The sequence below is a fragment of the Salarias fasciatus genome, chromosome 12 (genome assembly GCF_902148845.1).
Source record: "Salarias fasciatus chromosome 12, fSalaFa1.1, whole genome shotgun sequence".
NCBI classification, from domain to species: Eukaryota; Metazoa; Chordata; class Actinopteri; order Blenniiformes; family Blenniidae; genus Salarias; species Salarias fasciatus.
In genome coordinates, this window is record NC_043756.1 from 21360172 (window position 1) to 21376473 (window position 16302).

General features: G+C 45.0%; 1 protein-coding gene across 2 annotated transcripts in view; it reads right to left on the minus strand.

The window, feature by feature from the left end:
* The window catches only part of znrf3 (zinc and ring finger 3), a 78491-nt gene that overhangs the window by 20897 nt on the left and 41292 nt on the right, over positions 1 to 16302 (minus strand). For both annotated transcript variants that reach the window (XM_030104132.1, XM_030104131.1), the window contains exon 2: positions 10358 to 10480. In XM_030104132.1, coding sequence (XP_029959992.1) covers positions 10358 to 10480 — 123 coding nt within the window. The remainder of the gene's footprint in view (positions 1 to 10357; positions 10481 to 16302) is intronic.

The window sequence follows — 16302 nt, forward strand, 5'->3', positions numbered from 1 at the left end:
CCTGCCGTACACGGCGGATCCGGCTCAGGGTACCAATCAACTCTCCCTGCGGACATGACAAGGCCATTACAAAACCCTAAACTTCATTAATGGTGTAACTGACATTTCTGGTTTTGCCACCAAACAGTTGCATCACAGCGATTGTGGTTTACCTTTTGCCTGATGCCGTACTGTGACGGCACATGGTAATCCGGGTGCAGCGATCCGAGTAGAGCCGGCGCATCTCACCCAGCTCCCCTGCTTTTTCCCCTTCCCTTAATTCCTCTGCAGTCATACGGTTTCTCTCTAATCTCTCTCTGCCTTGAAGCTGCTTTGGGAGCCATGTCTCTGCTTGCATGAAAGGGAAGTTTGCTGTTGTTGCTTCTTTCTTGTAATACACCATCCTGTTGCTGATGGAGGAGTGTTGCCACTGCTTGCTGTTTTCACTCTTCAGGCAAAAGGCAGAGCAGGTTGGAACTCGGTCTTTTAACCCCCCCACTTTACCTCGAGTTCACTTTTGAGCTGTGAGCTATGGGACTGGCTTAACGTTTGGTGGTTTGCTCAGAGAAACATTTTCAGAACACCAGCAGATGCAACAAGCTCGGTGAGACCGTTTGTCCAAATCAGCTCCGACTGAAGAGCAACAAGAGGAGCCCAGAAAACCCAAAAGATTAAAGTAAACACTGTCTTGAAAGACGTTTGTTGTTCTGCCATGGAAGTTTAAAACAAGCACCGTCACAGACTGAGGGATCCATCTGGACAAAGTTTGTGCTTCATCTATTTTTTCACTGTTTCAGCAGCCTAAATGTTCTGCACATTGTTAGTCACATTGTACAGATTCAGACTGGAATCAGTTTGGGTTAGAGTGTCTTGCTGCATAGACGTGACAAAACGAGGGATCAAACTCACAACCTTTGACTAAAGAAATGACCCGCCGTTCCATCTGAGCCCAGCCTACGCTCTGTGGACAATACACAGGTCCACTCTCTGCATTTGAACATTGAAGACATAAGACTATGTATTTTCAAAATGAAGGGCATTTTAGAAAAACCGATCACACATTACATTGTATTTTTTTTTTTATCTGATATTGTATCTTTTGATGAGAAGTCAGAATGAATAAACATCAAGAGAAAAATTATAAAGTAACAACATACTAAACAAATCCACAACTGCTCCTCTCAGTTTTCTAGAGGCAGAGGCAGCCTACAGGTTACAGCAAGTTAATCCCCGGTACTGCAGCTTATTAGAATACGTAGTTAAGGTTAATTAACAATGGGATGTGTAAAATGCAATGCAATACTTTCCATGAGAAAAAAAAAACTAAAATAAGTGGGAAATGTAGCTGTGAATGACAGAAGATTGGTGATCTCCTAAAGTGATTAGTGAACAATCTGATTGAGATCTGCAAACTTTAACTGACATCTTCATCTTAATTAGAATCTGCAGACTTTGCCTCAATGTTTACCCAACTTTTTCCTAATGTACCTGATGTTATTGCTCTAGTAGGTAGAGCAGTCATAGTTAAATAAAGGAATTAAAATGTGCATGACTCACAGGAGTATACTATACAAACATTTCTCTCCCGGCAACTGAGCTGTGAGGAGGATAATTACCCTGCGCAGTCACTCCCTGGTCCGTCAGACTTTTTCCCACAATGCAGATCTCAAGAGTCAGATTTAAGATTTCACCACGTCTGGGAAGGTCACTTAACACTTCAAGGGTTCACCTTAACTTAACCTTCACCCTCAAATGCAAATGACTTCAAGTAAGATCGCTTAATGCAAATCATCCGACTTCACTTTGCGCCCATACAGCTGCTTCATAAACCTACTTTCACACATGCAGTCACTCCAGCACTCGTAAACAGACTTTGATGTGGAACATCAGTGGAGCTTTCACTAATCTAGGACAGTGCTCGCAAACTTAAACACACGTCTGAAGAGGAGGGATGACAGCACAGGGATACAGGAATAACTTATTTCTTCTTCTCAAAACCTGAACTTTTCCTGTCTTCGTTTTTCCCTCATGGCCAGATACATTTTTTAGGCTCCTCCAAAAAAGCTCTTTTGGAGCTCGGTACATTTCAAGACAACCCCACAGAGGATGTCTGTACCTGTGAGTAAGATTTGACTGGAGGCGGCTACGCACCTTCTCTGAAGGAAGACATATTTGATCGTGGCTTCGGACCTGTGGTCTTCAGTCAGAGTGTGAGACGGGGTGTAGATGCCCCGACAGAGTGACCACAGCAAGCCTGGGATTTTTGGCATACATACATGAGATGTTTCCTATTGTGTCCATCTGTCTTCTACTTCGCTTTATCTTGTTCAACCCTAGATAACACTGGACGATGCTCCATGAACAGGTAGTCAGTCCCAAACACAGACACACACAACCACATTCACACCTCGGGCTTCTTTTCAGAATATCGTTTGTTTGCAACAGGCCTGTCACGATAATCAATAAATCCATCAATTGCACGATAATAAAGAAAAAACTAAGTCGGTTTGCAACAGTGGTTTTGATCGGACTGAGAGTAACAAAACTGTAATCCTTGAGGATGTGTTTTAAGTGCAGTGGCTTTCTTTGACTACATTTCAAAAGGAAACTGACCTTTGACCACCGCCATCCAGATGTGTCAACTAAATCTTATTTACCACGAACAATGCTGATATTTTGTCTAGTGTGTTCCAGGTCCAGTCCTGCTTTTCACCCGCTCCAAATCTACATGTTTCTTTTTGTCTTCTTCCATTACCTCACTGTCTCTGACCAGAACCCCCCCCAACACACACACACACACACACACACACACACACACACACACTTTCTTCCCTAACCTCGCCTCCCTGGCAAAGCATAAAAGGAAAAGTCTGAACCACAAGAGTAGGATGCCATTTTCACCCCCGCTAACCCTCTACTTGAGGAATCGTGGAGCGAGGGAGAGGCATCAGATTAGCCATGTGGGACCAAAATGAAGAAGGGGGGGGGGGGTTTGAGTTTCCAGCTCCTGTGCCAGCCCGGTGGGTCCCGAGCCTGGAGGACAGTGCAGCCCTGACATACACAGCGAGGCACGGGGCACCGGGGGCTCTCATGCACGCTGGCACATTCCCGGACAAAGCAACAGGCTGCGACTGAGATGAGCAGGGGAAAAAAAAAAAACAGGGCTTCACTTGATGTCTGGTTCTATCTTTATCTGGATGTATTTTTTTCTATTGCTCATCTTTTGATCCGTCGCTGCACGGTCAGTCGACACAGCCGTTTAGCTGACGCTGGTGTCTGCTTTTCTAAAAAAAAAAACAACAAAGAAAAAAACAAAAAAGTATTGTGACTGGGATCAAAAAAGCATGTAAGGGAGGAGGAAGATAGAAAGAAACAACTCTTTCCTGTGATTTCTCCTCCTCCCTCCTCTCTTCTCCTTCCGTCTTCCTCACTTTTCTTCCCTCGCACTCCCTCTCTCCCTCCATCTCTGTCTCATCTTAAGTCCCCGGGGCTCCTTTCTTCTCTCTTTAAATAGAGGCCTGAGCTGTGAAGTCTAATAATGGTCATTTGGCCTCCCATTGAAAGCTGGGTAATTCGGCCCAGGGACGGCTCACTTTGAGCCACATGACACAAGGCGCTTCCCAGTGACCATGGAAACCGGCGCAGTGGGATCCCGGGTGCCTCCAAGTGCCGTGAAACGTGGTGAAGCCGTGATTTAGGAGTGGGGCTTTTTTTTTTTTTTTGAAACTTTATTTGGGTGGGGGTGGACTCGAAATGTGGGTGAGGGTGGCTGAGAGTGAGAAAGGACGAGAGGGAGAGAGGGGAGGCCCCCGTCTGGCCGTAGTAGAAACCTCTCCCGACACCCCGCCAGGAAGAGCGGCCAAGATAATATCAGCAAGTTGAGGCGTACACAAACATGAAAGGAGAGCCCAAGAGGCAGGCCCCCTGAGTGCTCCATGCTTCGCAAGCCTTTCTTTTCTCCCTCCTTTTTTCTGCTCGCCCTGCTGCTCCTCCTCTCTTTTTGCAGTTTCTCTTTCTGTCCCTCCCTCCACGCTGCAGCGTTTCAGAGTGTTTGTGCAGTGTGTTTGGGGCAAAGGGGCAGGTGGAGCGCAAGCTGAAGAGTCTGTCCATGCTAGCAGTGGGCTCCCGGTTGAGTTTGTTTCAGTTCTTTTCTTCATTCATCACTGGGATTTAAACTAAAACGATATTGCTGACATGTTACTTCCGCTAACTTTTGCTTTAGCTTGTAGCAAGTCATGTCACCACATCATAAACCTCTACAATTTTACTACTTTCCAGGAATATTTTTGGCCTTTTAAAATGTATCTTGAAGCACACTAATATCAACATTATGAATCCATCAAACTCATGAGACTGTAGCTCCATTTACAGCACAATTTTTCAAATAAAAACATTGTTTTCAATAAAAAAAAAATTAAAATTGTCCGATTGAAGATGTCTCTACATTATATTTTTAATAAACCTATCAAGAACAATGGCTTTCAGAGTTTAGGATGCTTTTTAACGTGCTTAATCTCAGCTCAGGGAGTTCTTAATGTTCCTCACATAGTATAGTGAAAGGCTACTGGAATCTATAGGCGTTAAACAGCAGAACTCTTCTCATAACAAGTGAGAAGTGCTTTGAAGTATCTGGTAAGTCTTGACATATAGTCTGCTGATGTGCGAGACATATTTCTGTTTCATTATAGCTTATTCGATCATTTTAATTAGTCCATATTACATCCACCCAGCCATCTTTTATATCACTTAATCCTGTGCAGGGTGGTGGGGTGCAGTGAGTCCCAGCCAGTTATGCGATGGCAGTCTGCCCCACACTTTACAACCCATCACTATAAAACATACTTAGAGAGTGATTGAAATAAAATTAAAAACCTTCAACATGCTATATCTGTCAAACCAAAGACCTTCACAAAGCCTCAAATCTTCTTTATGCCAGAGTTAGCCATCTAGAGTCATACAACAAGGAAGTGAATTTAAATGTGCGATGTGGAAGCAAGCCCTATCACATGTAGCGCCGGCACAGAGAAAATTGTCTTATCGACATTTTGCATCATTATGGTCCTTGTGTGAAAAGATTTCTCTGACAAAACTTGGAGCGAAAAGAAAAAATAGAGAAGAAAAAAAAAAGCTTCATCGGAATCGAACAAAAGCTACTGTTTGTGAATCAATGATCATTGTGGCTTCACGGCAATTTACCGAAACGCAGAGTGCAGACTGTGGAACAATTTTCTCTTTCTTTCTGTTCAGTTCTCTTCTTTTCTGAGATCTGTGCTGTGAGAGAAGGTACAAGTGTGAAGCAGAAAGGAGGGTGAGAAGAGAGTGATGAGAGACGGTGAGTCATTCGGCCGTCTGCATTGAAACGCACGCTGATCTGCCGGCCTTTCTGCGGCTCTTGATCCAGACAGATAAATCGTAGATGAGCTGCAGCAGGCGCATTTTACACACGTTAACAAATACGCCTACTGATCAGATCGCGTGTTCTCCCAGACGCGGTCTGAAAACAAGGCCAAAGGAGGCCAGCTCAATCCGGCATTGAAGATTCTCTACTACAAGCCCTGTGGCCTGACACCCTCCTGGCATTGCTGTGGCCTCGGGACGACCTCGAACACACACCTGAGTGTGTAGGACGGCTAACCTGGCCACAGGCTCCGAGCCAGTCGTCCGCAATCTCACACTCGTCTGCCTGCTGCCGTTCCTTTTTCTTTTTAATCTGCTCCCTCTCTTATTCGAGCACACGTCATCCGCACAGTCCCTCAAGTACTTTCTATAACCCGGTCATTCCTCTAACACACACACATTACACCCGTTCTGCAGCTTGGGCCGAGACGCCAGACACCGTCAGAATCCAAAACCCACTTGACGCTAAGATGCAGCAGCTGTTTGTTCTGGACCGACGTGCCTTCGTACCAAGGAAGATAGAAAAAGACAACGAGAAAAATGCAACTTTCTGCCTTGTTCGCATTGTTTCGTGGCAACCTTGGGATTTTTTTGAGCCAAGTTTGTGTGTCGAAGCCAGAGCTTCCCACACAAGATACACTTTTTGATGGCTGTGTGCCTCTGGCAAAAACTTTAAAGTGCCAAGCTTTATTTCTGGGAGCACATGTCAATACTGTTTTCGTCGCAAAAGTTATATTTAAGTGCTTTGTAGCAGCTGATCCTTGGCCAGTTGCGCTCCGCCGGGATGAAATGTTGTCTTTGGCTGGCGTTGAAGGTGGAACTTATCGCCGTTCAGAGGCGAGCTGGTAAAGGGCAGCGCCGAGCCACACACAACAAGCACATACCAGGGAGTTTTACATGCTTCACACAGGCTGCAGCGCAGTGTGGGAGGACGGGCTACATTCTTCTACCTATATGGCTACGAAAAGAGGAAAATATCCCAGACACCCACATCCAAAAACTAGATATATTTGTCATTTTCTTTTCTCTGTCACCATACAGCCATTCCACTAGCCTTATGTCATGAGAGCCCAGGCAGGATGAAAGGAGGGGAAAGCGGCACGCTAAGGCCCCCGTGCGACCGCTGGACTGGACACGGCGGCACTTGAAAGAAGAGATACAGCACTGGCATAGTGACAAAGACCCTGACGGTCTCGGCCACCAATGAAAGCCACTGGCATGATTTCATGTTCCAGAGGAGCTGCCAAAAATCGCAGTGTATGCATGTGAAGAAGAGAGGGAGGCCAGTTCTGAGAAAGTCAAGCAGCGGGGAGGAAATGACAACTAAGAATATGTTATTGAGAGGAATAAATAGAAAGCCTACATGGGCACGGACATTGAAGAGTGATTTACAAACACCTCAGACAAAGTAAAGAGTTGATAAAATTGATTGAAATGGGTAAACAGGTGGTTTGTTACAGACCCCATTGAACCCAAGTAAACCTTTTTTTTGGGGGTCAGTCTGGATTAATTAAAAATAAAATAAAATGGTCAGAATTTAGGAAAACATATAGTTTGATTTAATTAAACCTGGTTGGAAATGGGTTCATGTACTGGTAACCTGTCTGGGGCGCCCTCACAGAAGGTCATTTTGGATTGGATTCAGCCGCAGGGTGGGATAAAACTGAACAGAAGATTACTGAATGCTTAAACAACTTCCCCATTACTCCGCTGGCCTCCATTTGCCCTTTTTATAGCTCTAACAAAAAAAAAAAAAAATCTATGTGATTAAGGTCAAGGCGACGCAGTGGAAAAACTGCGATACCTTGACTTTGCTATGACTACATCAATTAGGGCAACTAATTCGGAGATATGCTTGGTTTCTTTCAGTAAATCTAACTCTGAGGCCGATGTTTTTCATGTGACTTCAGGACTACACACGATGCCACCCATTCTGTAAACTTCACCAGTTCTTTTTGCGGGAAGGCATCAACATGCTTCAAATGCCTTCTGGAGGTACGTGAAACTGACTCACAAGCTACAAAAAACTGTCTGTCAGACACCTCCATGGCAAACATTTTTGCAGTCTTGAATGAAATCTACTGGGTGGCTGAAACTATTTTCGTGTCAACTACTTGTTCGCACACATCTGGCAACAAATTGAAAATACACTTTGATCCATTGAGCGCTGAAGTTCCAATCAAAGCCTATGAAGGACCTCTCTGACTTATACGGCTGCTGCGGGAACCGATTTGCTTTTAGGTTTCCTGCTGTTGGCGGGGGGGGGGGGGGGGGGGGGGAGCTGCTGCTGCTGTGGCACACAGAGGTCAGAGGTTTAACAGTCCTGCAGCTCTCACAGGAACCAGACGGGAAGCGCAGGAAAAAACTGTGTACATATATGTGACACGCCAGCACTTTAGTGAAGTCTGCACATGGACTTCAGAGGCTGGTATGAGCGACCTCTCTTCCTCCACTTCCTCTACTGCTAATATTTTAGATCAGGTCAGAACATCTGGCTTTGACAAGAAGACCAGTCTGAGATCTCGGAGTCACAATAGCATAGAGAAACAATGTTAGGCCAGACATTTTTTGAAATCTTGAAGTAATAGAGGAAAGAAGTCACCAGTCACCAGTTTTTGTGCTATTTATTTTCAACCTGGACGACTTTGTGCCTGAGGCCTGATAGGAATCAGATACAGAAAGTCAAGGGCAAGAATCTATGTAATATTCAGTCAAAAATAGGTACAACTTTCAAGCCCAGCTAGATGTTTTATATTTAGGCACAGACAACAGCAAACAAGTGTTTTTTGGGTTTTTTTTTCTCCTTGAACTCTGTTTTGTGGATACACTCTTGAACTGAATTGAATCTGAATGGACCAGACAAGAACCAACATCGTTGGTGGCAAAGTGGCAGCAAAGTAGAGTGGGCTCTCGGGTTCAGTCAGGGGCCAGTCGGGTCGGGCGAGGGAGGGGGGTTGGGGTCGCAGAGCTCCAGCCCAGACCAAGCGGGATGAGTGTGTAAGAGTGCATCTGGACAGGGGCTGGGCACAAAGGCCCGGCTGGCCGGATGGATGGCTGGGCAGAGTGAGCAGACTGGCAGGGGGTAAACGCTGCTCTGTCTGGCCTGGCAGAAGCGGCGGTGCCAACACAGAGCGCCCAGCTGTGTTCGGGCCCCGGGCGAGGGTTTGTCAAGACGCAACAATGGGCTTTCCCCTCCTCTAATTATAGTGCTGGGTGAATAAACACAGAGGAAGCAAGAGTAGTTTAGATGTTGGGGAGGCTGGATGGAGGCCAAAAGGTCAAAGGCCAAGGTTCCCGCCATCTTCACTGTGGTGTCCCTTTGCAAACATCAAACCCAGGACGTATGAAAATGGCCAGCTCATTAGTGCCCTGCTTTGACTGAGCCCACTGAGCGGAAGGTGTGGGTTTCTCCTGCTTGGGGTGTCCCTGCGGCTCAGCTGGCGGAGGCACATGCCCAACATATCCTGGATCTCAATTTGGCTCATCACACACACTGTATAACACACAAAACCCAAATTTCTTTCTCACTCTCTCTTGCTTTTGTTTTTTTTTTTTTTTTTTGCAAGCTAGACTATGCAGAACCAATTCAAAACAACAGCCGAATAAATTTGCCAACCTGGTCAGTTTATTTCCTTCTAAGACAGGATAGTAAATACCAAGAAGTGAATCATAAATGTTATTACTGTGCTTATATGCAGGAGTACTCTAATGCTGCCAACATTCCAAGAAACACAAACTAATTTTAAACCAGAATTATTGGACACCCTCATGAATCTCTAAATTTGGAGTTGCCACTAAAGGTTGCAAAGACTAATTTGCATCATGTAAACTATTTTAAAAAAAAGAGGGCAAGCTTTCCAAAACTGGGACACGCATGAGGTCACAGTGACTTGAGCTTTGGCCACAAAAAGCTCATGAATTATTTGTGAATTTCTGGTAAACATTAGTTTAAGACTTTTCTTCAAGAGCTGTGAGCGATTCACAAAAATGGGACAAAAACAAGTGTTGCTTTTTTGCAACGTCCTTCAAACAAGCAAAGATATCACAATTTTTCAGTGTGTTGCAATTTTTACACAGTGTTCGAAATGATGGAAAACAGGATTAAAAAAAAAATGCTTTCATTGTGTAATGCTGTCAAAATGCACCGGTCTCTGTCTCCGTTTCAATTTTTCTGAAATGCACAGTCCTGCACACGCACACTGTGGTCAACATCAATAGTTTTTTGCACATGTAGACAATAACAATAACAATAACAACGGAGAAATCCAGAGTGTTTGTCCTGCTCACTGTCTTCCCCAGAACAGTGAACATTGGCGATCACGTTAAGTTACCCACTAAAACAAATCATGAACAAATGATAAATCATAAGACTTATAACTGGCAGTTAAACAAGGACACGTCACTTCAGTGAAGACCATTTAGCCGTGAGTGAAGCTAAAGCAATGAGATATTATTAGTTACAGTCTGAGAAAAGCTTGAAAGCTGAAAATGTTGTGAGTTCTCAGGGTCTCAGCGTAAGTAAGCATCAACTGTGCCGCAGAAGCCCCCACCGAAGAACCATTAGCATGTCTGGATGGCACAAGGGCTACTTAAATTATGAATGGCTGCTCTCTTTCTGTCACCGGGAATGCACAGGATAAATGAGACTATAGTCGGTCCGCCCTCCCACCCCCTTCTCATCCTCCGGGGAATGTTGGTACATTCCATTAAGAGGAACACTTAATTAAAGCACGATAAAATACCACTAGGAGACTCCAGAGGGGTCTGGGCACAAGGGGGGGAGGGAGGGAGGGCGGGGAGGTGAGGGGGCGACGAGAGACAAGAGGGGGGTTCACTTCACCCTCTTTCTCCCACCAAGGAGAAGCAAGAATCTAACTGACCCAAAAACCATCCTTCTGTGTGTCGTTTTTATGAGAGAACACACCAATGGAACAGTACGCACAAACAAGACCTGCAACATTTAAAACAAGCAGTTCTTTACCTTTCCCAACACAGTGAGACAACTGGGATCCAGCTCAGGTTGCTCCAGCTTCACCACCCCAACCCAGCCGTACTCGTACAGGTCCTCTTCGTCGTTGTTGTTACATAGTCCCAAAGGATGCATCTGGAAAGAAGACACAGTTGACAGATGAGTATTTAAAAGTGCATGCACAACTTCAAGTTAAACACTGCAAAATAACAAACCGAATTTGAAGAAATGAGGGCAAAATCATCGTCATCCTCAGAGCAATATCTACTGGTGCAATCAAGATAACAAGGTTTATGATACTACTTTTCATTGCTCGCAGTTATGGTCGGCACTGGGCCATTATTGGAAAGTTATTATATAACAGGCCCATATTGTAGTATTTGATGCAACAGTTCATCACGAACGAAAGAACGGGCGAGTCGTCCACTTCAAGAGGAAATGGTTTATACAAAAATGACAGTAGAGCTTAAAGAACACAATCAAAAACTGTGAAAACTGAACAGTCACTGAGGTTGGACTGCAAATCAATGAATACGAGAGTCTTCTGAATCATCCAAATCAAAACATGCAATTCACAAACTTCTTTTTGTATCATAGGTGGGAAATACATTGAAATAATTACAAGATGTATCACTTAGTCATTCGGAACAATGAACACATTAACAGCAAAATACATTTCTGAAAATGCGTGTCAACTCTCAGCGTATGTTTATTTCCCAGTATTAACTTTATAGGTCTTGGCATCCCTTTTTATGGATTTACTTCAGGCACAGTAAACTACTATCTTAGAGTTGCACTAACCCCTTTTAGGGGAGGACAGTATTTCATAATCCACTTCTCACCTATTTTTCATAACAAAATACAGGCGACGAAGAGACATTTATGAGGTGTTTGCTGCACGATGCAGAAAATAGTCCAAGATCTGAACATTAAGCAGAGGGAATGTGACCGCCCAGAGAGAAGCAGGAGGATAAGCGAAAAAAAGAGGGATTTATGCGCTTTCGTGCATCTGCTGACGATGCAGATTGTTACTGAATCTCCAACTTAAGGAGCAATGCATTAGGTCGACTTCTATTCTTACTGCTGTGGATGATTAATGTCACTGCCATTCCTGTTGTGCTTGCACATACACGCACAATGGGTGCTTTTTTTTTATCTTTCCCAATTAAATTAAAAAGTAGATGCTGACGTTTCACATCACAGAACACCAAATACTGTCTATCGGACCATCTTCAGATGTCCTTCCGTCACACTTAAGGCCGATAAAGTGGCTCAGGTCTGCCAAAAAAGCTCTGCCAAGCCGGCACCTAGACGACGACTTAAAGGATTAAGAGGCAAGGGAGGCAGACTTCACAAACACTGACTCACTCCCTTGGCTTGCCTTAATTTGAAATGGAAAAAAAAAGCATTTGTCTCAATGCTATTTCTTTTCTTTTTTCAGTCTTGACTTTGAGAGTGAAAGTGAAAGGAAGAGGAAGTGCAAGATGGATCGTCAGACTGCAAATTCAGAAAAAAATAAACGCTGATATCATCCTTGGATATCGACAAAATGCCTGACACTTATCTAATTACCATTCGTGCCAGGATGCTGTCCCAAGAGGCGCTGCTATCATGAAGGGACTTTAAAGATAACACTGACAATCGCAGAACACCATCTTGAAAAGCGCCATAAAAAGAAGTGGAACTCCCAAATGCACCAGCGAGAGAATGAAAAGCAAAGGCCGAGGGCAGCTGCCAAACTTTCATAAGCATGAAATAACTATCTGTCCTGCTAAAATCCAGCAGAGTGCCAGAATGGTGGATCTGTTCCTCACCCTGGCACCACTGCAAAGACCAGTATTAGCATTAGAACTGGGCCAACGTGACCTGTGGGCCACTTATCCTATTAACCCAAAGACCACAGCACCCCAGCCACGGAGCGCTGTGGCGCCTGGCTCTGAGGCTACTCTGTCCACTGAGCACTGCCGATGACCCAAGATACCCTTCTCCGCCAACTGGTGACCCCCGACCTTTGAACCCCACTTCATCACGTCGGGAGCAGGTTAGCTGTGCGATGAGGACTGAAGAGAGGCTCAGGAAAAAAGTGCCTCGTCACTTCAGTGCCACAAGGCTGAGGGGGTCAAGCCCCTGACCTCAAAGGGTTTTTTGGGGAGGACTTAAGACCAAAGGGGTCAAATGCAAATCAGGTGGACTGTGAGGGAGCCACGGCCAAGGAATGTGGACAACGTGTGCCGCTCCGCAGTCCCACTTAGGTTTCTGTCACGTTGCATCTTTTAGCTTCAGCTGGTGGATATTGTGTACTCCATTCACAAAGCCTCAATCAGATTATCTATTTTTTTTCTATAAGTTATTTTTCTGTTCATGAAAGAATGCATCTTTTGTTTTAAGGCAGCAGTGTCAGACTCATGTTAGTTCAGGGGCCACAAACGGCTCAATGTGATTTTTATGAGGCCTCCTGGTGCAAAACAAAGATGCTGACTGTCGAAAAACCCTGCTCTGTATTTGTGGCACATATTATCACCTGTTTTGTACCTCAAGGTGTTTAACAGCTTTGCAGCAATGCTTGAAATTGTGTTTATTTCTTAATATAAACACTGGAGCAACCTAAAGCCATCATCAATATAGTTATTGTTTTTCTACGTTCATCGGGAGCGACGTCATCTGGTGGATTGAAAGCCAAATTGTCGATCCAAAATATTGGATGAACAAAAAAGCCAAAGCAGAGACGTTCACATCGTCTGAAATGCACGTGTCCGTTTTTGTGCGTACATAGAGGATAATTAATCCTATGCACCACATACGTACGTCCCTTCCAAGATTTTGATTGTACCTTCGCAGATAAAAACCCACTCATCCTTGAATCCTCCTCCGCAGACCGCCCACACACCAGAGATTCGGCTCCAGCGTTCCATCGCAGCCCTCTGAAACAAACCGATTTGTTCTCACAGCAGAATAAGGTAAACCAAAGAGAAGGTCACTGTAAAGCAAGGCTACTCTAACTGAAAACACCTTTTCACACACCCACAATAAGCACTCGCCTTCTCGACCTTCGTTTCACAAACTCGCTGTGTTCTCTCCAAGCTTTCTCCCGTTAACATAGGTGAGCAGCAAGCTGCAGAGTTGGCTGAGCACTTGGAAGACGGATACTAGCCTAGGGCTCCTACTGGCAGGAGCTGGTAGGCAGCACAGGTGTACATTACATACACATTCTGCATGATAATTTCAGAGCACATTCGCGGCCTCAGCTTCTGGAGGAGGCCACAACTGAAGGGGGAAGACAAAGATAAAAGACTGCAAGCTCGTCGGGTTTTCATTAGACCTGCATATCTCGACGTGCCGTTCTCGCATATCATTGTTCTACAATCTGCACAGCAATCCTCTGGCGCTCAACACAAATCCCAGTCACCTAAGGTAACATTGTGAAATTCTCGAGAGATACCCAATGAGGTTGCTGCTGGGGCAAGAAGAAGCAGAGGGAATCAAAGTGGAAGGGGATTCCTCCGAGACCCTCAATCCGCCTCTGTGTGTCTCAGTAGATCTCGAAGAGGAACCGTGAAGCAGAGAGCTGGTCGCTGTATGATTATGACCTCTCTTTCCTGCTTGTCTAACAGCTTGGACGGCAGTGGGGAGCCCCGCCTGTGCCCCTGGGCCCTGAACACTGGGCCATTGTGCGGGGGACTCTTGCACTTCCAAATGGGACAGTGTTGTTGTTGTGGGCCATGTTGTTATTTTAGAGGCTGGCCATTGCACCATTATCTCCAGCACAGGGATTTTTCTTTTTTGTCAGATGTTGACGTAGGCGTTGATGGATGTAAGGGACGGGGAGCACAGGGAAAAGGAGCTCTGTTTGGACGAACGAGCCGGTGAAGTGGGTCACAGCTACCGGCCATGCAGACAAAGGAGTAACGAGCACATACACAAACGTGCCTTCGCACACAAACACACAGAATGACAAGAGACTGTCCGCTCTTGTGTTCCATTCGCTAGCTTTCCCCTCTTTGGCCCCCCAAAATCACACAGGCTCAGCCCTCTGGAAAACTCCCCACTGCTCCACTTTGCTCCGCTCGGCGTTGTCTTCCTTGTACCCGAGGATTTGGATGAAGGGCATCTAGATTTCCCCCAGCGCCTAAGTTCCGCAAGGGGGCGGCTCTTGTTCTGCCCGGGGAGGAGGCAGCCTTTCACATGAATATCTTGTTACACTGGCCACACTCTCAATGAAATTCTGGCAGGGATTTGAACTCCACCTGCCACTCAAGCTGGCCACACCCACCAGCCAAACCAACCTCCCACCCCCTGACAGGAAACCCACCTGTAGCAGAAGGTGATGCCTCTTGTGATTGGTAGAGTTGTGGTTCTTATTTCAAAACCATTTAATCACCCTAACATTTTTACCGAATAAATAAATAAAAAAGCCAATCCAAAATGTTTCTTTCACTCTGTTGATGGTCAAACAGGTGACCAGCTGACTTTTTGTAATCAGATGAAAACATGGCTCTGAAACACTCCCACCATCAGGCCCCGCGGACCCTCCCTCCTGCTCCCCCACCCTTTCAAATAGATCCAAGTCACACCATCCCCATCCAATGCTTTGCTTCTCTGTCTGTGACTCAATCCGTTGAGCCTTTGATCGTACAACAACCACTTCTCCTGCCTCCCCCCGGATTCCCTCCTCCTCCTGCCACATCCCCTTTTCCTCCTCGCTTTTAAATTGTTGGTGGCCCACTTACAGCCCCCCCCCCCCTCCAATTACCTCTTCATTCCTTGTAAATGTCAAAAACAGTCACCCTTATTCTGCCCTCACCACACTAAATTACCCCACCATTACAAATACTGTTTTCATTTGCATTCAACTTTAATGAGAAAAGTTTTGACATATGACATAAAAAGTGCTTTTTAGCAAATATGCTTCTTCTGTCTGCTGCTTTAACAATTTTAAAATCTCCTCTGAAAGTCTGTATCTGCACATTAAAAATTCCCCTAGAGCTAAAAAAGCTTTTTTTATGACAAAGCAGGAATTCCACCCCCCTGAAAAAAAAAGACACCGACAGTCATAAGAGCCTGGTGGATATGAAGCAACGAGATGGTCATAAGGCACCAAAATCTAAAATTCCGAAAGAATTTGCTGAATCGCACATCTTTTCAAAGTTTCCCTCTTGCTGACACGCGGTGTGCTGTGCATTACAAAAAGGCATCCATGCTTCAACATACCGAGAGCTCAAAACATCAAAAACCGCTTAGGTGGGCTGAAGAAGAAAATCCTCCCTGAGCTAAAATGATCTATAAAAGATGTGGATGTAGACTTGGAGGTATTGCACAAACTAAAGGAGTGCTGGGATTTGACTGCTGGGTTACACGTTGAGCAAGTCTGCTCTGAAACTTGGTACACCCACTGCAATGGGTTTGGGATGTAAAATGAGATCAAGGCCCATGAATTCTAGTTGCATTTTTAAGCAAAAATTCAACTTCCATGCATCCAAACCAGAGTCCGCGGGCCAATTATAACCCAATGATCACAGAGAAATGTCACTGCCGGTGACCGAAATGTCAGAACCAAAAACATGTAGAGCAAGCGAGGGTCCAATGACACAACTTTTTTAAGAGAAAATGTAAAAGTTTCATGTTGTTTTGGGTTTCCATTTGCACGACAACGGTGCTCGGAGTCACTGAAAATGAAACGGCGTGAAAATGTTGCAACTTTGTCTCTGTGTAGAAGGAGGAAAATGTTTCTGAAACACTCACACGCACCACAGAAAACAGTTCTTACTCCTCTAGCCCTTGGCCACCACTGCACTTACCTAAAGCAGAATACTTCAAGCAGGGTTGAATTTGACATATTACAATAGATGTTCCAAGAGCAATGACTAATTATTTACCTCAAACCGAGTTCCAAGACCTTCTTGCGATTGCATTTAGGTCACAGAGGACACTTGTGTTGTAACAATCAAAGGTGCTTTGTT